The sequence below is a fragment of the Phocoena phocoena genome, chromosome 15 (genome assembly GCF_963924675.1).
Source record: "Phocoena phocoena chromosome 15, mPhoPho1.1, whole genome shotgun sequence".
In the NCBI taxonomy this organism is placed as follows: domain Eukaryota; kingdom Metazoa; phylum Chordata; class Mammalia; order Artiodactyla; family Phocoenidae; genus Phocoena; species Phocoena phocoena.
Window position 1 is genome coordinate 41,386,392 of NC_089233.1, and position 22,482 is coordinate 41,408,873.

Consider the following 22,482-nt stretch of genomic DNA (forward strand, 5'->3'; position numbering starts at 1 on the left):
GTTAATATGGGGGTTAAAGAGGGGGCTGTATGGCCAGTCGGCCAAGTTAGGGCCATATGCTTGCTTCTTTTGCTTATCCACACTGAAATGGAACAACCCAAAGATTACAATCTTTGTGACAACATTTTGAAATTAGGAATAACCGTGGTGCTCGAAGGAGAGCAGCTGCATCTTCCCAGCAGAGGGACGTCCACGAAGGGCTGCCGGCACTTCTGGTAGGAGCCTTCCTGTCCACACGCTGAGACCACGGCGACAGCCGGAATCCTTGTGAAAAGGAAAATCTTGAGACTGAAGCTTTCTCCTGGGTCCCTGGGGTTTCAGGGAGACTGAACAGGATGGTGCTTCCCAAACACAAATTATTCACGTACAACCCTCATGCTTTTTGTCCTATTCAAGTCCAAAGTGAACATGATTTGTCTGTTTTTCAAAGTAACTCACTTTTTTTTCATGTAAATAAGAGTATTCTGGAAAACTCGTATCCTGTCATAAGTAGAAAATAACCCTTAAATCAGTACAATTATGGTAAACCAAGGCTACTGAGTTTTTGCTAAACATCCCCGTCAGATGGAAGCTGTCCTTGTTAACAGCGTGGTTTGCATCCTGGGTGGAGAGAGAAGTTCTGTGCCTGCTCCAGCCACCTGTCCGGGAGTCACAGGGCTGGCAGAGCCAGGGCCATGGCACCCCGGGTTCGACTCAGGGCTATTCAGTGCCCCCTCCTTTGTGATCATGGTGGAAAATGCCCCTGTACTCAAGTCAGACTCTGGCAGAGTGAAAAGAGCCCCAGGCCTGGGGTTAAGACCTCGTGTATGTGACCGTGGACAGGTCACGTCGAGCTTAGAGCTTCTCGTTTCTCTTCCACAGAAGGGACTGATTCCCCCTGGACTTGTGGGTAACGGGAGAGATGTGAACACATGCCTTGTAAACTGAAGAAGGTCACACAGAAGTAAACAGAGTAAAAATAGAAGGGAAGGACTATGAAGGATTTTTACTTTCTAGAATTTACTTTGTAGAATTCCGTGAACTACTATTTTGCTGATACTCAGAAAGAGCTTTTTAAAACATTTCAAAGGTGGTCCCCAAAGCCTCTTAGATTACATTCTCCCAGAAGTTAAAAAACCCTAAAAACTAATTCTCTCCAATAACATCCTTAGCAAAGTGTTACAGCAATTAGCCATAGTGTATATAATTTATAGGGCAAATAATGAAATAAAAACCGGAAAATGCTCTGTTTTAGATATTCAAGAGTCCATTCTTCTAAGGAGTTCTAGAATGTACCCAGTCAAGTGAGTCTGGTAGCAAAAATTCGTTTCTTTTCCACGTTCTAAACAGACCGAAAATAATAAGCAAAACTATAAGCTCAATAAAAAGATGGACTCTAAAATAGGAATTAAGCTTATTCTTGAAAATTGACCAGCATGAAACTCTTTCGCACGCTTTTTGTTCAGAGGAAATAAAATTCAATCCGCAAAATGCTGTAATATGAGGAACGGACCACCAAACTAGTATTTTCCTCTCATTTTTGGTTACAAGTCCACACGCATGCTACACTGAGTGTGAAAACGGGATTGTAAGATGATAGCTGTGAATTTGCAGCTTATCCAGAGATTCAGGTTTGTGAGAAAGTAACTGGTGAGAACATCTGTCTCTTATCACTGATCTTACAAAAAAATCAGGTAATTCAAATAGAGGCATGTTGTTTCCTCCCCTCCAAAGCACAGTTCTATAAACACCAACCACATTCAGCCTAGTAAATGAATCGCTTTAATTGAATGCTATGTACACAGTAACTGGAAAAACCATAAGTGATAAGAAAAACATATGGCGATGGCAACAGAAATTGGTTTATTCATTTTGCACGGTGCTGTTTCTTTAGTTCTCTTATAATTGACCTTTAGAACGATAAATGTGTAAAATAATTTTGTTTATTATGGCTCCAAACCTTCCAACAATTACACAAAATGAAAATTTAAAAGGAAGGATTCATTCTGGAAGCATTTCCATTGTTTACATAATTGCACAGCTATAATTCAGTGCTCACGTTGTTATGGAAAATAAAAAAGGGCCATTACGGGCCATTTCAATTCAAGACATTGCACAGTGGTGTCAAAAATGGGGGAAAATGTTCACTTTAAAGAGGTTTAAAATGGATTAACCCTGTAAACAGAAACATTTCAATATAGTATTCTATGAAATACAAATGTTCAAGAGGTAGCCATCCTTCAGACGGAATTAGAAATGTTGCGACTGTACTTTCACACCAATTACATATATGTTATTCACTTAATATTTGCTCACGGCCCAGCAGATGATGGTGGTAACACAATAGCTGGCCATCTGTCTCCCTGCTTCCTCAGAGGACTTGCGCCCTCTCCTCGGAGCAAACAGATCCGGTTATTCCACCAAAAGTCACTCAGACCTTCCAGGAGGCCAAACGGAATTGTTCAGAAATAGAACCCCTGTGTGCAAAGTCACTGGACTCCTCCTTTCACTTTGAAGAAAACGAAAATGTTAATTAATGATTTCATTGCTATTTTTCAGAAGATACCTTGTATCTAGAATATTCTACAAGAAGTTCTTTTGTTTGGGAAGATGGGGACTGTTCGGATCTGGTTATCCCATTAATCTAGTTAATAGAAAGATCCCGTTCATTCCACACCCAAGTGGAATTACTAATTAGCAGAAGATGTGAAGGCAGAGGGATACTTTTAACACTACCCCTGGATATAATTGAAGCTTTCTTTAACAATTAAATAGGCAGACGTGATCCTGCAGGACCTCGAAGACAAATTTGTAAGTATCAGTTATCACCTTATTGGCGAGGCTCAGATACGCTGAGTGACAAAAAAGTCTTAGTTACAGGAAGGACAGATCTGAAGAGCCCTCCAAGTCCAAGGCCTGGTGTTCTCTCTTCTGCTGCTGGGTCTCTGCTCCTTCAGAAGCGGCACAGACCTCCTTTACACAGCATGAGCTGCGACCTGGCCTGTCCAGGCTCTACACTGGTTCAGGGAAGGGTTTTTGTTGCTAAAAAGAAAGGCTTTATGATTATGGCCCTTAAGAAAAGCACAACAGATCATGTCACAGGCACTGCCCTTCCAGAAAAGTCACTGGAAATAAAAACATAGCAGGACAAGCGTAAAAATTACTTTCAAGGTCTGGGCCAAGGCATACGTGGTACCTGCGATACATTCTCTGTTCAAAAGGCTAAGTGTGGCGTAATCCGTTTGGAGAAAAGGCGGAGATTTTTATACGTGCTGGACAAACGTTACTTCTCTGGGTGTAACTTTGTTACCAAGGCCAGAAGAAATATGACAGGACAGAGTAATTGGGTTCTGCAGCTGGAGAAACAAAATCACCTCGCACTTCTCGCCATGAGGAATGCTCCGGAGAAGACATGGCAGCATGCAAAGGCGGGAGTGACAAACACAAACTTCTGAGGGTCTCAGGAGCTGCTGCTTTGACCTTGTGCATGGGATCAGTGACAGAACAAGGGGGCAGATGGCAGAGAAAATCACTGCAACCCTCAAGCCCTAAAGGAGAGCCTCAAATATTTTTTTATGATTGTTCTACAATTAATCCCTCATCTGTGAAGAAAAACTCAGCTCGCCTTTAAACTGATGAAGACTGACTGACTGCTTCAGGAAAAGGGGGAGACTGATTGGTTAACTGATTTTAAGAAACACTATATGAATTTTATCTGATACTGGAGTTGATATGTTACTGCGTTGTCTTAACTGCTTCTTTTTCTTTTTGTTATTTGTAAAAGCTTTAGATGTAATTTACCTATAATAAAATTTACGCTTTAAAGTGTACAGCTTGGTAGTTTTTAACGTATTCATAGAATTGTGCGCTGTCACCACGATCTAGGGGAGACAGGCAGGGAGGCGGCAAACCCATCAGGAAATCCTGGCACATTTATGATTCCATAAGACGAGGGACACTGTCAGAGGGTCATAGAGAGAAGTGACTTGCCAGCTGCCACCCGCCCCCCGCTGCCCCCGGCCCTGGAGATGCCTCGACCTGCCTCTGTAAGGACTGTCTTAGCCGTGACCCTGATAAGCTTCAAATCTGAAACATGACAGTTTGCACAACAGGCCGGCCTAATGAGGCTGGTGCAGATGCTCCAGAGCAGTGATTAACCCCTCGCGACGAGACTTAAGCAAGTGAGGGCTTCAAGGAGCTGCTGCTGGGAAGTGGCGGGGGCTTGGGGTGGGGGGGGCGGCCTGGAGGCTGCGTTAGACTCGCGTGCGCACAGACCATGTGTTCAGCTCGCCGGACATGGACTCCATGCTCTGGAAGAGGATCCACCGCCCCTGACAGCCAAGTCTGCGTAGAAAGGCATCTGTGCATCCCAAGAATTTACCAGGGGACGGGGGTGGGGTACAGGAGGGGGTTGGAGAATATTAAACCCTGCTTTCTCTGCGGCAACTGGCTGCTCGTTTCAGAAGAGGCCAAACTGAATCAGGTCTCTCCACTGTCTCCTCCGCCCCATCCTCTACAGCTCTGACCATGTTCTGCAGCAGAAGCAGAAGCAGGGAGTCACGGCATCATCAATAACAAGACGGTTAGCAACGTACAGACGGCGCCTAATCACGCGAGTACCTACAGAATCATTAAGGTAGTAATTACCCCATTGAGTGAACCATGCACACGTCTAATTCATGTAGATACCAAAGAGTCGGGCAGCCATACTGTTCCCAGATTCACTGTTCATCCTGTCTCAGGACTACATCAGCTAGAAATATATTCTTCTTAGGATACTGAAAAGAAATTCTTGGAGGAAACCATAGGCTTAACACACTCAGGCACCACCCAAGGCCGTGGCAAAGGCGCAGGGCAGGTATAATCGACATCCCCCCGATGCCAAGCAGAATAGCTCCTCACCCTCACGCTGGGACCCGCTAGAACCCAACCCACACTCCTGTTATCTTAGGACAAAGTACAGAAATCCAGGAGGGAAAACACATCTCTAATGAATCTGGGTGGCAGTGTGTTTACCTTGTTCCTTTGGGACCATAAAAACTTAGAGAAGATCTAAAAGGTCATCATTCGATCTTTCCATTTCACAGACATGGAGTAGGAGGTCGATCAAGGCCAGAAAGTGCCCAAGGTTTGGTCACAAATCCAGGTGCGCTCCCTGTCTTTACTGGAAGAGAAACTGTGAGCCTGTGGTCCACGAGGCACCAGTGGACACCCGTAAGCAGCGAGACTCACACGTGGAGCGCAGCACCACGTGGAGGGCTCTCCAGTGCAGATTACTCTTTCAACTCATTCACTTTGCCCACGAATCGTTGAAAAACGCACATATATTTTTAAAGCTATACTTTCAAGTGAAATCAACAAATGGCTGCTGTGGCTTAAAAATGTGCTTCTGGAATGTATACAGTAGACATGCAGACCTGACTGGCACGGAAGTGCAATCACAGGATGGAACCGGGTCAGAGAGTACGACCTTCTGAATAAGAAGGAGACTTTGCCAAGCATTCTTCCTAGGAAACTGCTAGAAACGAACTCTGTGTGTGTGTGTGCGCGTGTGTGTGTGTGCACAGGCACGGGTGTGGGGAGCGGGTGGTTGGAAATATTCTGTGGAAAGACACCAAGAAATTGCCTAGGGTTGCAACAAGAAATCGAGATTTGTATTTTTCCCTGAAAATGCAGAGAACCTACAACAGGTGTGGCTTCTGTGTTCATTTACCTGTAGCTTCAACTCTGCTTGCAAGACCCAGGGCTTCTGACGCTGTTAAAGCCCAGCGTCCAGTGCGTCTACCCCCGCCCCCTCCTCACCTGCTGGAGTCGAGAAGCCAGGTTCTCAGGCCTGCCTGGTGCTGCTGAGATCTGCTGGCTGTCTCCCAGCCCATGGCCAGGAACAAGTTAAAGACGAAAAACTGTCTCTGTTGGAGCTTCCATGTCTTCTGGTGTGTTCTCACACCAGAAAATAAAAAAACTTTCGATTGTGATGACTACTCATTCTTTTTATTCTATGATAACACAGAATGCATGTTTCTTTAATTTGCTTCCTTAAAAGTAAAATTATTCCACATGCACATAGGAGCACAAATGAGGCTTTCAACATTTTTGTGTTCTGTTAAAAAAGAAAAAAAAAAAAAAAAAGAGGACAACCCGGTGGTCATTCAATTCCGGGAGCCTACAGACCATCCCGCCAGCGTTGGACAGAGGACAAGAGCTGTCCAAATTGGTACCATTTTCGGTTTCTGCTTGGGCAACAGAAGTACAACTGCTACTCCTTCTGGACATAGAGCTCCCAAGAATAGCTGAGATTTGAGAGAAAAATCACCAGACGAGCCAGCTCCGTCAACCCGATTCTGAAGAAACCTCAGGCCAGAACCACTGACAAAGAAGCAGTATCAGCGACCCTGAGACCCAGCCCGGCTGTCCATCCTGCGACGGAGACCATTTGGCACAAATCCCAGCAGAGCAGAACGGGAGGGAATCAGGCCACCCGGGATAATTAACTGACCTCTAAAGAGTCGACACAGGACTCATCGCTTCAAATTCCAGGAATACCCGATTAACATTTAAAAATTAATGTAAAAAGAGAAAGCATTTTGTAAATTCTAAAGCCCCATACATCATGGCTATTATTAAATTACAGCAGCATTTTGAATCATAATCTCATTAAAATATTAATTTTTGAAAGATTGATTGAAAATTGACTTGAAGTAGACTGGATTAAAAATCTATTCATTAAAAAAAGAGTCTGAAATGAAAGCCAAGTCATTCTGATAATTCCAGACAAAAACAGCTATCGGTAAGTTGACAAACTTCTCGAGTGCACACTGGGCTTGAAGGTACATGGCAGCCGCTGTGAGGGGTCTGAGGCAGAGTAAAGCATGGCCCCTGCCTCCCAGCAATGTCCTCTAAGACGCAGGGAACAGTGATGTACAGTTGAGAGTGAGGCCAGACCAAGAGCACAGGGATCCTCTGGGGAACAGCCAGTACTCCAGGGGGACCCAGGAGGGGAGGCAAATTGTTGACACAAAGGCACTGGGTCTTGACAGGAGCACCACACTGCACACACTCAACCCAAGGCTCAAGTAAGAGAAGGAAAAAAAAAAAAAAAAGGTAGGTATTTTATTTTAATGTCTTATTACTAAAAGGGTCTCTCGTGTTAATATTTCTCTAGCCCACATATACCTACCAAAGGATATTTTTCCATGGAAGAACGAAAGAAAACTGTTGTTTATTGTCTCTTTAGAAAACAATGTTCTCTCTGAAATGTGTTCCAGTAAATAGCGTTAATAGCGGAACAATCTGCCACTTATTGTTATGTGTTAAAAAGAAATCAACAGACAAAAAGAGATTATTCCCCACAAGGAGAGCACTTTCTCAAAGAAACAAAACTTGCCATTTAAAATGCTCTTCTTGATGTTATTTCCTCATATCCAAACCCAACCTTGATGGATCATAAATCACAGTCATGATTTAAAATCTCTTACATTCAAAAATCACTCCCTTCCAAATGGGAGTTAAAGCATCCCTCGCCGGAAGTAACCATTTAGTACTTGAAATGGTAGAAACCATCTCTTTCTCGACCTCTGATTTCTTCTCTGCCTAAAGAAAAAATGTGAATTTTCTTCAAAATCTTCGTCAAATTCTAAATGGGAAAAGATGATCTTCTAGGTCAACAAGCGATATTCCAGCCACAGGGAACCCCTTCTGCCATCCAGCACCAGGGCCTCACCGTGCTCACTTTTCCAAGGCCCCTGAGAGAGTCGTAAGGACCCCACTTCACAGGACAAGAAGCTCAAGCTAGAAAAGCCCATGTGGTCACCGACGCAAGGAAACAGGGACCTACACGCAAGGTCAGGGCTCAAGCTCCACAGTGGACGTCCGTCTCCTCAGGCTGCCCGTGTGGCGGCCAGGCCAGGTGGCCTTGGAAAGACTCCCCAGAGTGTGAGACGCTTGCAAACCCCAAATTGGCCACCTGCCCTGACTGAACTGGGGCCCCAGACATTTGGAGAAAGCGATCATCTGTGCCTGTGGGCTGACTCTGCACCACGCAGTCTGTGCTCTGGTCACCTGTTCCCTGCCGGCTCCCGGGTGGCCTGCGTGGGTGAGCAGAGGACCCCACCGAGCCCCCAGCCCCTCCACTCACGCCTGCAGCGCCACCCCTCATTCAGACTGGGCTCTGGGCAAAACACATTGCAAATATTTTTCGTTGACTCTGAATTAATCAGCTCACTCCATGTTGTACTTCTTCAAAGTAAAAAATAAATAGGGGGGCTTCCCTGATGGCACAGTGGTTAAGAATCCATCTGCCAAGGCAGGGGACACAGGTTCGAGCCCTGGTCCGGGAAGATCCCACATGCCGTGAAGCAGCTAAGCCCGTGCACCGCAACTACTGAGCCCACGCTCTACAGCCTGCGAGCCACAACTACTGAAGCCCACGTGCCACAACTACTGAAGCCTGCATGCCTAGAGCCCATGCTTGCAACAAGAGAAGCCACCACAATGAGAAGCCCGTGCACCGCAACGAAGACCCAACACAGCCAAATATAAATTAATTAATGAAAAACTAAATAAATGGGGAACTTTACCAGCTCAACCGTAAGAAACTGCACCCCCCTTTTTGGAGAAACAGTCTCATGATGACAATTTCCATACAGTTCAACCTAAAACACTTGCCTCTCTTGCTTTAGTCTCCCTGGTTGAACCTTCGTGTGCTTTCACGTCCTTGGTTACACTGAGAGCTGCCTTTCATCCTCTGATACCTGCCGAGCTTTGTGGGTTAATTCACAGGGCCTGGTGGCACCTGAACAACTTCTCTTCGAGGACAGGGTTTCCCAACCTCAGCACTGCTGACACTTCAGGCTGTGAAGTCTCTGCTGTGGTCCTGGGTGCCTTAGGGTGTGTGACATCCCCAGCCTCTACCCACTAGATGCCAGTGCAGCCCCCGCCCACTGTGACAAACAGAACGTCTCCAGACACGCCCAATGTCCCCGGAGTGCCCACGCATCTCAGGAATCACTGTTTTCCCATCAATGTGGGTGAGCTCCCCACTGCGCAAGGGCAACACCTGCTTTGAAACTGACGGAGCCGAAAGCTCAACCGAAAGGTCCAGCTCAGCTGCCACGGTCACCGCTCCTCCCCGGGAGGCATGTGGGTTAAGGAGCTCTCTTGTTAGTCCTTCGATGCTCCGTCAATTGACACATTGATGGAGTGCCCACTCTGTCTGGGAAGAGTCTCCAAAGGAAGATTCTGGTGACTTGGGCTGCAAGAGACCACAGCAGAGTCTCTTCCAGAGAGACTTCAGGGCCAAAGAACGTTTTCTCCACTGAAAAATGCAGGCCAGCTTATACATTACATGGTAAGTGTATTTAGTAGGAATAAAATCTTTTAATTTTTCACATATATTGAGTTGCTATTATATTGCATTTTTATTTAATGTATTTCACGCAGTACGTGCTTATTAGACTCTGACGGCTAAATAGAGATAACTCGTATCCTTCACTGGTAGCATTCACTTGAAAGAAAGTCTTGACATCTTCAGCTCCGAAAGGGAAATCAAACAAAACTCTAGTGTCCGCCTCTCCAGTGGACTTCTCCTCTCTGGACCACCCCCCATGCTATCACCTTACACCTTTTAAAGCTGTGGAACAAGTTCACTGCACACGTGTTACCCTCATAACCGAAGCCTCCGCCATCTGTTACCTTTCACATATTTCCACTTTCCTTACTTAGGTGTCAGTGGGCTCGGTCTGCAGCTTAATGAAAATAATGACTGGTTTTACAACTGCAAAGAAAAGGAAAAAGCTCTCCAGCCTGTTATTCTGTTGCAGTCATCTATCTTAAGTCTCCATGGCCACTGAGAGCTGAACAAAGTTATAATAAAATCTTCTTTGATGAAACTTGACTAATCTATGGCTTGTCCATTCTCACGAGACCTTCTGGGGAAACACTCAGGAACCAGTGGATGTTACTTGATGATAGAAGACTAACCCTATGATACAGGCTACATTTCATCACTCTGAGTTTGTACAACAAACACATGATAAGAATTATTATTCACGTAACGATCCATGTCAAGAGAGGACTGACATACGCTGCCTATCCTTATATACCGTCTTCTTCCGTCAAACCTAAGTCAGACTTGAAAGGTTTGTTTATTGCTACAGTAAACTCTTACTTCAATAAAAGATCATTTAATTTGACTAAAGTAAATTCAAACTAATAGCAATTATATTTTTAGAAAAATAAAAGTTTGTTTTTAAGTGTCTAATTACTTTCAAAACCGAACAGTAGCAAAACTGGCTAACATAACACAAAATAACTGAGACTTTTAGAAGTTCTGGTTTAATAACTGTAAATAAATCTACAGTTTGCACATCATCTATCTGAATTCCGACAGGATTAGAAAACACGTTCTCTTACGCGGAGAGAAAATGTGCCTGGAAATCTTTCCCGTACATTTCTACTTCCCAACAGGCGAGAATTCTTTGGGGACACCCCTGGCTGTATCCTGACACACCTGTGGAGCCTACCCTGGTGCTGCGAGGTCCATGCTGAGGAGGGGGTCTCGTCCTACCCTGCCCTCACCTTTTCTCAATTCATCACCTTGCCTATCTGAACCAACATATGCTTTGAGAGATCATGAGAATAGTGTCAGGAGACCTTGTCTTCTCAGGGCACTTACCACTCAGTCCAACACCCCACTGGTCCACGATATCCCACACACAAAATACACAAAGCGCACGTGCACACAAGTATATATATATGCACACAGACAGGTATACACACACGTAAATAAATAAATTCACACACACACATAAACCCTTGCTGGGCCCGCGTTACCTGGTCCCTTTCTATGCCTGTTGCCATCACTCTCTCCTGACCCTAATCCATCCCACAGAACCACTGTGCCTTAAACTTCTTAACATGCTTTTCGGTCGTGTTGAGTGTTGTGTTCAGCTCCCCATTATCTGTGGGACGAACATGGCTCTGAACCAAGGCTCTCTCCAGTGCTGCCTGGATCCTCGTCCATGCATTATGTCCATATACGTATGTGGCACTAAATCAAAACCACCCTGGTCATTGTTCCTTCAACACAGCCCGTGAAATCCCATCCTGCTTCTTGTCATCCTAACCATCGTTGAAAATCCTACTCAAATCCCATCTCCCCTGTGAGCTGCCCTCAAGCCAACTGAGCTCGAGGGGTGTTGAGCACAGTTCCCTCCCTACAGCGTGCGTGTGTCACTCACCTGGCCCTTTTCACAAGTGGATGGATATCACGGATACTCATTATTTGTGGGTCTCGTACCACTGGATATGCCCTCAGAACTGGACTAGATCTTTATTGTGGTGGGGAAAAATATTCAACAGGAAAAGATTATTCAAGTTTTTACTGTATTTAGGAAAGGACAATGTGACCCTAATAATAAAATGCCTAACAATAAATCAGAGGACCCAATAATGCTCAAGAGAGGGCCTCCGAGGTCCTCCAGTCCATCTCATCCACTTGACCACCTGTGGTCAGGCAAGGTCCCCATGGCCGGCAGGGGACAGAGCTGAATCTAGTGCCCAGGTCTGTGAGTTGCCAGTACGAGGCTTGTCCTCCATTAAAGTCAAAGTTGAATATATTTTGAAGTCATAGGATACCCTGAAGTCTTGGAATATACATTTCCCCATTCTTAAAAACCTTAGGAATAAGGCCTGGAATTAGTCTTTTTTTTACTCATTGTACAACCCTACAGTTTTTAAAAATTGTATTTCAGTAAAGCTTTTAAGGTAGACTTCTAAAGTTCCTCTACTGATACACATTAAGGTTATTATTTAATCCTCTAAATATCAGTTGGACCTTTAAATTTATAAATATGCACTTTGTCCTGCTAGCAATGAATTAAAATCCCATGAATTCAAACCTTGGTAAAAATCACTCACTGTACAGAAGTACTTCAGAGATGTATTAGAATTATTTCCTTGGATAGGAGACAAATCAGGTCCTTAATCGGACATGTAATTCTTCACTTTTTCTGAAGCTGAATGCTCATTTATGTTTAGCCTTAAATATATTTATAAATTTATGTATATCTAACATACATGGTTCTAGTTATATCTAAATTTCCAGCAAAGAACAACTCTCTGTCTGAGAAAAGGTGATGCAATTATTACGTATCACTGCATGATACAGGCTGTCTGGGGTTATTAAGAGTCAGGTATGGCCAATTTACGAGTGTCACCCCTGCACCTTGCTTTCATGGCTCACCGCTGAGTCTTATGCTCACTGAGGGCCCCCTTGGGATCTTTTTACAAATGTATGCTTATTATTATATTATTCCATCATATACCTCATGAGAGGAGGTTGTAACATCCACTAAGAAAATCACAAACTATTTTGACTTCTGTGATAGAATTATCACTCTATACGTGATGTTTAGAATTATGTTTTCTTTAACATTGGTGTGGAAAAGGTTCATTAAAATATGAAGTCGAATGAAAAGTTGAATTGAAATGTAAAGTTGAATGAAAGCAAAATGTTCCTAAAACAAGTTAAATATTCTTGGCTACAAAACAAATTAAAGGGGAAAACAAGAAATGCTGCAGGTGCCTTTAGCGCCTGAAATATGGAGCCGTGTGGAACCCGTACCACCGGTGCCTCGCAGGGCATCACTGGTAAAGCCAAGTCCTTACTTGCAGACGACAGATTCCCCTCGCTGAGATTGAGATGAGGGGGGTTTCTACCAGGGTGTTAGAGGGTTCACAGGATGCTGGAGGACCCACTCGGGAACCCTGCACAGCCAGGCACCCAGCCACCGGGAGTGGTTCCCACGGGGTCTCGGCTGCCAGTGACGCAGGTGCCCGAGCAGCAGCCCCAGCACAACTGTCCCACCCCCGCCCGCTGTCCAGAGCCACACCGGGGCCCCTGCTGGGCCGGAACCTGGCTGGATGTCGACTGGGCCCCAAGGGTCCAGCTTTCCGGCATCCATCCCACAGAGGGCACGCTGCCTGGGGCGGGGAGCAGGTGGAAGCGGAGCCAATGGCCAAGGACACACAAGAAACGATCGAGTCACAAAAGGGTAACTGGAGATGTCATTCCTTGTGTCTGACCCATGGCAGGGGGAGGGGCTACTTCTCCCCATGGTCTGAGATTCCACGATGCCTAGTTACATTTTTTTTACTCAAATTATTATGTTTAAAAGTAAGAAAATATATGGGGAAGGGGAAAAACATCAACACCCTAAGATATCGGAAAAATAAAACGGGCTTGGTTGGTTGAGGGGCTGCTGTCCCATCCCTGTCCTCAGTGTCACTGCGAGGGCTTGTGCTCACTGAGCGCTGTCGCATCCAGGCCCTGAACTGAGTGCGTTACACGCTCTGCCCCCTCAAAGTCTCCCGACGGCCCTCCAAGGCGGCACTCTAATTACCTGCATTTGCAGATAAGGGAGCCCAGGCACAGTGAGGTCAGATCACCTGGCTCATCAGAGGGACACCAAGCCTGGTGCTCAGAAAGGCTCAAAGCCCAGGCTCTTTTTTTTTTTTTTAATTTTATTTATTTATTTTTAAAGAGCAGGTTCTTATTAGTTATCCATTTTATACATATGTCAATCCCAATCTCCCAGTTCATCACACCACCACCCCCGTCACTTTCCCCCCTTGGTGTCTATACATTTGTTCTCTACACCTGTGTTTCTATTTCTGACCTGCAAACCGGTTCATCCGTACCATTTTTCTAGATTCCACATATATGCGTTAGTATACGACATTTGTTTTCTGATTTACATCACTCTGTATGACAGTCTCTAGGTCCATCCACGTCTCTACAAATGACCCAATTTCGTTCCTTTTCATGGCTGAGTAATATTCCATTGTATATATGTACCACATCTTCTTTATCCATTCATCTGTTGATGGGCATTTAGGTTGCTTCCATGGCCTGGCTATTGTAAATAGTGCTGCGATGAACATTGGGGTGCATGTGTCTTTCTGAATTATGGTTTTCTCTGGGTATATGCCCAGGAGTGGGATTGCTGGGTCATATGGTAATTCTATTTTTAGTTTTTTAAGGAACCTCCATACTGTTCTCCATAGTGGCTGTATCAATTTTCATTCCTACCAATAGTGCAAGAGGGTTCCCTTTCCTCCACACCCTCTCCCGCATTTGTTGTTTGTAGATTTTCTGATGATGCCCATTCTAACTGGTGTGAGATCATACCTCATTGTAGTCTTGATTTGCATTTCTCTAATAATTAGTGATGTTGAGCAGCTTTTCATGTGCTTCTTGGCCATCTGTATGTCTTCTTTGGAGAAATGTCTATTTAGGTCTTCTGCCCATTTTTTGGATTGGGTTGTTTTTTTTTTAATGTTGAGCTGCATGAGCTGTTTATATATTTTGGAGATTAATCCTTTGTCCGTTGATTTGTTTGCAAATATTTTCTCCCTTTCTGAGGATTGTCTTTTCGTCTTGTTTGTAGTTTCCTTTGCTTTGCAAAAGCTTTTAAGTTTCAATAGGTCCCATTTGTTTATTTTTGTTTTTATTTCCATTTCTCTAGGAGGTGGATCAAAAAAGATCTTGCTGTGATTTATGTCAAAGAGTGTTCTTCCTATGTTTTCCTCTAAGAGTTTTATAGTGTTGCCTTACATTTAGGTCTCTAATCCATTTTGAGTTTATTTTTGTGTATGGTGTTAGGGAGTGTTCTAATTTCACTCTTTTACATGTAGCTGTCCAGTTTTCCAGCACCACTTATTGAAGAGACTGTCTTTTCTCCATTCTATATCCTTGCCTCCTTTGTCATAGATTAGTTGACCATAGGTGCATGGGTCTATCTCTGGAAGCCCACGCTCTTAACTGTCACCTGACAGTATCATGACTTCACATGGTGAGGGCTCAAGTCTGTAGCTGGATGGTCACCTCGGGGTGGAACAAAACCTATTTCCCCACCTGAGAGAGGCCTCGTGCTTTTTGGTTTGCTGCAAGTCACGATAATACAACATCATAGATGAAAACGACATAGACCCACATTTCCCAAAATTTCTATATGCAAATTTGCAACAATAATTTTGCATTGATGTAAACTTTGCACTTAAAAGTGAATTTAACTTTGATGTATTTAACAGACAAATCTCATTAAGACATTAAATCTGTAAGTCATTGTTAAAAAATAGTTTACTTATTTTAAGCAAAGAAAACTTTCCAGTCTTTGATATATGTTCTCAGAAACATAAAAATAAAATTTCTTTCCTCAGCTGTCCTTTTCCATTTCACACATATTGATCTTTCCATATGTTTTAAATAACGATGAAATTAACAGGACCTGTATTTAATAAATCCAAATCCTTTCATGTCCAAATATTTTGGGGGAGACTGAGGTGAAAAAGCTGCTTAAGTATTAGGAGAAACCGGGAACAGCTTTGGAAGAGAAGCAGAAGGCAGTGGGGAGCCAGGCTGGCCACTGGGGAAGGTGTTGGCAGGCTCGGGTGGGAGGAAAGTCTGGTAAGGAGGATTCGGAGGTGGGGCAGGACCGAGGCCAAAGCCCAGCGGAGACAAGAAGGAGAAGGAATACAACCAGGGCCTGTTTGTTTGCACAGTGTGAGTCGGGTGAGCTTATCTGTTTGGTGTGAGTCAATGGGCAAAAGGCAGACCGTGTGGAGTAAGCCGGGCTGCCTGTGAATTCTCACAGCCCTTTTTATGTGTGGCACTGGGCAGACGTCCTCAATATCTTTTGAGCCTTAGCTATTTATACAGCGGGTTGTGATATTTATCTAACTGAACTGCAGAGAAGAATTGATGGGACAACATCATGAGTTCCCAGCACACAGTCTGGCACTGGGGTGCTGGGGAAATTAAGACCCTCCGCACACCCCCCTGCCCAGTCCCCCCCCCCACCCAGACACAAAGCAGCAGGACAGAATGAAGCCAGCTGGAAGACCCCTTCACAGGCAGTCTGGGCAGTCCTGCACGTCATCCTGAATCTTATTCATAATTTATAGTTATTTCCGAAAGTTTTTATGATCCTAAATATTTTCTAAATCAGTAACAGAATCAAATTTTTAAAAGTTCATAGTCAAGGAAGAATAAAGCCATTTCAAAGCGTTTTCTCAATCATACTAATAAACTGTAAACGTCCACTGTACACGTACTGTGGGAAATACTACTCGGTAAGGCCCCTGTTTTATCTATGACATTGTTGAGTGACTGGAATAGCTAAAACTGGTCCAATCGGGCTTCCCTGGTGGCACAGTGGTTGAGAGTCTGCCTGCTGATGCAGGGGACATGGGTTCGTGCCCCGGTCCGGGAAGATCCCACATGCCGCGGAGCGGCTGGGCCCGTGAGCCATGGCCGCTAAGCCTGCGCGTCCGGAGCCTGTGCTCCGCAACGGGAGAGGCCACAACAGTGAGGGGCCCACGTACCGCAAAAAACAAAACAAAGCAAAACAAAAAAAACTGGTCCAAGCAACATTGAGAACAGTTGGTTTGGAATATGCTACATTTTGAATTCTGGCTGTTTGCTATACGTATTATTACTTTCTAAAATATAGAAATAACTGTATTTATTTAAATAATTAATTTGCTATTATATTAGATGAAATTGTGATTTTATATGATTGTAACACAACACAATCATACCTGTTTTACAATTTTTTTCTTTTAACGAGAAGAAATCTTCAATTACTATAAGCACTCTTACGTTTGGAATAAAGATATTTGACATTTTAGATCTTACTTCTAGTTCAACACTTTATTAGTCACCACTGGCATGATTTTGCTACTCTCAGATCTACGAAAGCATCTGTAAAGCGGCCAGGCCACAGCGGCTCCCACAGCGCTGGGTCTCCCAGCAGTTATAAGGCTCAGTGTGGTCCATGAACCAGGCAGCCGAGAGTCCTGCAGACAAGGGTGCCACCCAGAGGCCAAAGGAGGAAATTCACTTTGGATTTTGTTGGAAGACAAAATTATAATTAAAAATCTAAAAATGATTTGCTATTACTTATTAAAAAATAAGGAACATTTTAACAAGGTTCTCTCTGCAGGAACGAAGGCTTTTAGTGCCAGGCTACGTAGAAGTGTAGCTCTTTGAAGACTCTCACGAGATGGAACCAGCCCTGAGATGGTCCAAGTTGCAGGTGCCCAGTGCGTCAACTAAAACATTGAATTTAACTCTATTCTCTAGAGCAAATGCTTTCTTTTCTTATAATTAATATAACATGTGTTTCCAGAAGTCATGTAAGTTCTGGAGCAACCACCATGACCTGTTTAGACATGTGGACCAAAAGTTAAACTAATTACCGGAGACATTTCTTACTTAAATGAGAGAAGTTTCTTTCATTAGAAAGCCTTCTGTGTAATTTTCTTCTGGCAAAGGAATAAAGTTTATTTAGAGTAGTTCTGTTTGGCAGACAGTCAGGGCTTCTAAAACATATACCAATAATTGTTAAGGTTAAAGCATAACAGTCAATTCTATGAAACGCATAGCAACTCAAGCTTCTAATGTTCGAAACAGTAGGCTGATTAGAAAATAGAGATTTATGATATCCCCGTTTTCTCTTAGAAGTCTGAATGTTGGGATTACTGCTAGCAATGGGCCATCATTTAAGATTGACACATTTTACAGTGAACTACAAAAGATCAAACTTAACCAAAAATAAGGGATACATTAAATGTGAAAATTATTTTAAGTATAAAATTTGAAAACTCCTTTTTCTACACTGTAAAATCCCATTTTTTTAAAAAAAATTTTGTTTAGGTCTTTATTTAATTTGTTACAATATTGCTTCTGTTTTTTCTAAGTTTTGGGTTTTTGGCCATGAGGCATGTGGCATCTTAGCGCCCCAACCTGGGATCAAACCCGCACCCCCTGCATTGGAAGGCGAAATCTTAACCAGTGGACTGCCAGGGATGTCCCAAAATCCCATTTTTGAAATAATGTTTTGGGTACTCAAATGTTATACAGATTTCATCTCATTTTATTGTTTCATTTTCACTACGACACAATTTAAAATAGAAAGAGGATTCTAAACACACCTCCTTATGTGAGTTTCTGGAAAGCTCATTCTAGAAATACTGTTTACAGCTGACTTCAAATTTTTTTAAAAATTTAATTTAATTTATATTTTATACAGTAGGTTCTTATTAGTTACCTATTTTATACATATTACTGTATGTCAATCCCAATCTCCCAATTCTGACTTCAAATTTGTTTTTATTAAATAAGAAGATTCTACAGTTGATTATCATTTCCAAGTAGATGTTTTCCCTGCAAATCTTAGCAAGATACTGCTTTAAAGTACAGCGTTGTTAACTAAACCTTCCTCTCTTGGTTCTGTCACTGAGGGATCTCATTATTATCTGTGAGTTAATTCTCTTCCCTATTTCTACCCCTTAATCTTCCACATGCCCTGAGTTGCATCATTCTGTAAAACATGCTTCCGTCCGCAATGATGGCTGCAAAATATCTGAGCAAGGAGTACAAACAGGTCTACTTATGTGTCTCTATTTCCACATTTGTTTAGGAAATAAACGAGCCTGTGCATCTAAGTCCAGTCTCTGCTCTACAGATGTCCATTGCACACTGCTGGAATTGGAGCGAATATGACAGAGACAACCCAGTAGGACAGTATGGCTATTACTTCAGAAGAAAAGTTCAGTGACTGAAGCTCGAAGTGTTTATCAGGGAATATTTTACAAGAGCTTTAAACAGGGCCCAAGGTAAGGCTGGCAAATCCAAAGAATGACCTCTTCCATGTATCAAAAGGTCCGTGTGTCTGCATCATATATTCAAAGCATCAAATAAAGACAGAAAGGATGGCTACTTGGTAGTTCACGAATGATTCAAGTTCACTGGTAAGTATCTACAATTTAAAGGGTAAATTCTGAAACACTCCTCAAATCTCTAATCAGTCAAGAAGACTTAGTGATAAAATTAAATGCCTTCAAACCTCTTAAACCTTTCCCTTTCCTTCTCCCCATCTCCAGTGCTACCATCTTAGTTCTCGCCATTTAAAAGAAATCTATATTTCTTTAATCACTTCCTAATTAACCTCCAGGCCCAGCCTCCTACTCTACCCCACCACTGTCACATCTCTAAATCCATCCTCCAGATAGTGTCCAGAATAAGCTCAGGCTTCACAAATCAACCTCTTCACTTGCCTGCTCGATATTCAGACAGCAAGTCAAAAGTCAGTGTTCCTGCCGGTCCAGGTCCTCTGCCCACCACCAGGGGACTTCCAGAGGGAGGAAGGCCGAGGGCTACAGGCTGATTGCTAGTGGCTCCTTTGGCCCTTCTGTTTCAACTTAACTACCAATCACATTTCTTTGAGAGACTCCTTATCAAGAGATGTCAGGATCCCTAATCTATAGGTGAGGTTGTTCACAAAAACATCCTAACTCCTAAAACAGTAGCTTTCGAACATTTTTAAATGACCAAAATCATTTTCTTCATACAATAGCTAATGTAGAACCCCAACAAAAAGTGGGTGAGATAAGTATTTTTGAGGCTGACAACAGGCAGATGTTAAATCATACATAACTGGACAGGCCAAGGGGTAAAATTCAAATTTGGCTGGTGAAATGCAGAGTCAGTGGGGAGAAGCAGCTCCGGTGAGACAAGTCAGACTCACATTTCTGAAAGGCCGCTGGTGCTGCTGGGTGTAGAAGACGCGGAACTAATGAGGATTTCAACATTTTGGAGGTACTTTCATAAACCCCAATTTCACCTGCAAAGAGCGACATGCACTTTCCGAACGACAGGCCACCGCGACGGCGGAGTCCCAGATACCTGGTCCTCGCTGGTTAGTCCCAGGTGCATGACGAGGTAAAAATGCACCAGGAAGTCCGAGTTGGGCAGCACGTCCTGGCGTCGGGTCATCATGGCGCAGATCAGCTTGTAGGCTTGGAGTTTGCCTTCCTTATATGCACCGGGCAGCGTTGTCGCCTGCCAAGGAGACATTTAGAGATTTAATCAATTCCGGATGCAGATGCATTTTGTCCATTCACTTACTTTTCAGTTTTCCATAAAGTTGTTGATGGAGATGTGGGATGCGCTGGCTGGAGTGAGATCCAGCCTGTCCTCAAAACATGCAGTCTTGGGCAATTACATTTTTTAAACTCAATTTAGGAAGGAAGAGGAAATTACAATAAAGGAATAAACACATATTCACTTGCCTTAAATAGCCATGATGCAAACATTCTGAGGGGTGGGATCAAGGCGGGAGGAGACGGAGAAGACTGGTTATCCAGGCTTATTGCTAGGTTATCCCGTATCTAATTCACAAAGAGGAGACTTTTAGGGAAGGCAACACACAGTTTATCCCAATGATACTTCAGAAACGTGCTCCACGGTCAAACAGCTGCTCCCAATTAAATTTCTGTAAGTTGAGTGAAAAGCTACAATATTTACAAGTGTTTTCTTTTATCATGAGGTCTACTGTCTTTTTGAACTGTGTGGTGGTTTTAGATCTAATACAAAACAAGGGCATTGTTTTTCCTTCAATCTTAATGCCTGGAGAGGCCTCCCTGAACTCCAAATGATAAGGGATGGTTTCACAGGTTATACTGTATAAACACGAACTGTGTTTTTGGCAAAAAAAAAAAAGTACTAACATGGGGAAAATGTATGTTGTAAACAAAAACAAAAACCAGAATGAAAATTGTATGGACTCTAAGATAGTTCTTTTATAAAAATATGTTTATCCACAGAAATAAGTTATATATTAATATTGGTTTTCTCTGTGGATGGTGAGATTGTCTTCTTAACATTTTTCTACATTCTTCCAATTTTGTACAATAAAACCAGTATCACTTGATAAAGAGAGTAACTAAAACTAGTGTATAATATCCCATTCTTTAATATCCTATAGTAACAGTCTACTTGCACATTAAACGAAATAACTCTTAGGCGTTTATAAAATGACCAAACTATAAGTATTATTATTTATTCTTGGATCGTCAAACGTATTTTGTCTAAACATCTAAACTTCTGTTCAGAAGTTACGTGCAACACAGTTTTTATGTCAAGTGATAAGGCAATGTTCCCGTATTAGAATAAAAGGTGATGGCAGGACTTACCTTCGCTAGTTTGTACCAGAGTTCATAGAGATAGCCAAACACTCTGGCATGGATCTTGGGTGACTGGATATTATTCACGTCTCCGAGGATTCCCAAGATTCTTCGCCATAACACGGCGGCCGAGTCTGGGTGCCAACCCGTGAGGGTCCCCCCAGCGATTATGCTACAGTCATCAGCAAGGCATTCGCTGCTATCTGTGGGGAAAGATGTGTGTTAACCCTGTAAACGCAATTTTGATTTCATTGTTACAGCCTTTTTTTCTGTCATGCAAATTACCTGTGCTTGAAAATTTACATGTTCAGAGTAAAATAAGATGAAGTGTGAAATGGCTGACAACTTGGAAGGACAGAAAGACAGAAAAGTGGGCTCCATGAGGAAAGGTTAGATGATTCCGCTCCTTTCCAACTAAAAGGACAACAGCCCAGAGATGACAGAACAGTTCCTGGAGACCCTGTGAAGGGCTTTATAAAGCAGCAGTGGGGTGGGGAGGAGAACCTGAGCAGGATAGGTAGGGAACAGGGCCATGAAAAAACGTGGCCGGGGAGGCCTCATGGCTGGAGTGACATTTGTGGTGGCTGTTACTATTCACTCAGGTTTATGGGGGAGGTATACAGTTTGCTTATAATAAATTTTACCCTTCTTGGATTCAAGGACTTGTAAGAAAGGTATACGATGGTGTAACTGTCACCACACACTGCCACCATAATTGATACGAAATAGCCCCTTCACTCCACAAGTGCCCCTTCACAGTCAGTCCCCTCCCCAAACCTCTGTTCCAGACAACCACTGCTGTTTTTTGTCCCTACATTCTGCAGTTTCCAGAATGTCCAATAAATGGAATCCTATAGTAAGCAGCTTTTCTGTCTGGTTCCTTTCACTTAGCATAATGCGTTTATTTGAGAGATTCATCCAAGGGGCTGTGTATCCACAGGTATGATAGTTCATCCACTGACCTGATGAAGGACATTGGAGAGTTTCCTGGTTTTGGTGATTATAAATAAAGCTACAATTGCATACAGGCTTTTGTGGGAACACGTTTACATTTCTTGTTTGTAAGACCAGAATCACAAACGGCACATGGTATTTCTCTGCTTGCTTCTCGCTTTTAGTGGACCACGTCTTCCTGTGGCTGCCTGAGGAAGGCGCACGTCCTCATGTCTGAAAGTCTTGGGTCCCTGACTTGTGATTCATAGTTTGGCTGGGTACAGAATTCTGTGTTGGAAAAGTGCTCACTTTCCTGTAGTTTCCTTTGTAATTTTAGCGTCAGCAGCGTTCCAATTCTTGAAATTTTTGGGGGTGAAAAATTATTAACTCTGGAGAGTTTCAACCTGTCTGAAACAGGTTGAAAAAGAGAGTTTCTCTTTTATTTGAAGCTTCAGTAAAGCTATGAATTGTCCTCTTAATTTTAAATAACTCTATTAGAATTAACCTATTGTATTATTTTTTAATTTTATATTGTTTTTGTAG

General features: G+C 43.1%; 1 protein-coding gene across 1 annotated transcript in view; it reads right to left on the reverse strand.

Annotated features, from left to right (window-relative positions):
* The window catches only part of RALGAPA2 (Ral GTPase activating protein catalytic subunit alpha 2), a 207,574-nt gene that overhangs the window by 58,189 nt on the left and 126,903 nt on the right, over positions 1–22,482 (reverse strand). The window contains exons 21-23 of the mRNA XM_065893630.1: positions 21,016–21,209; positions 20,113–20,211; positions 19,727–19,882 (exon numbers count right to left, since the gene is read on the reverse strand). Of these exons, the coding sequence (XP_065749702.1) occupies positions 19,727–19,882; positions 20,113–20,211; positions 21,016–21,209 (449 nt within the window). The remainder of the gene's footprint in view (positions 1–19,726; positions 19,883–20,112; positions 20,212–21,015; positions 21,210–22,482) is intronic.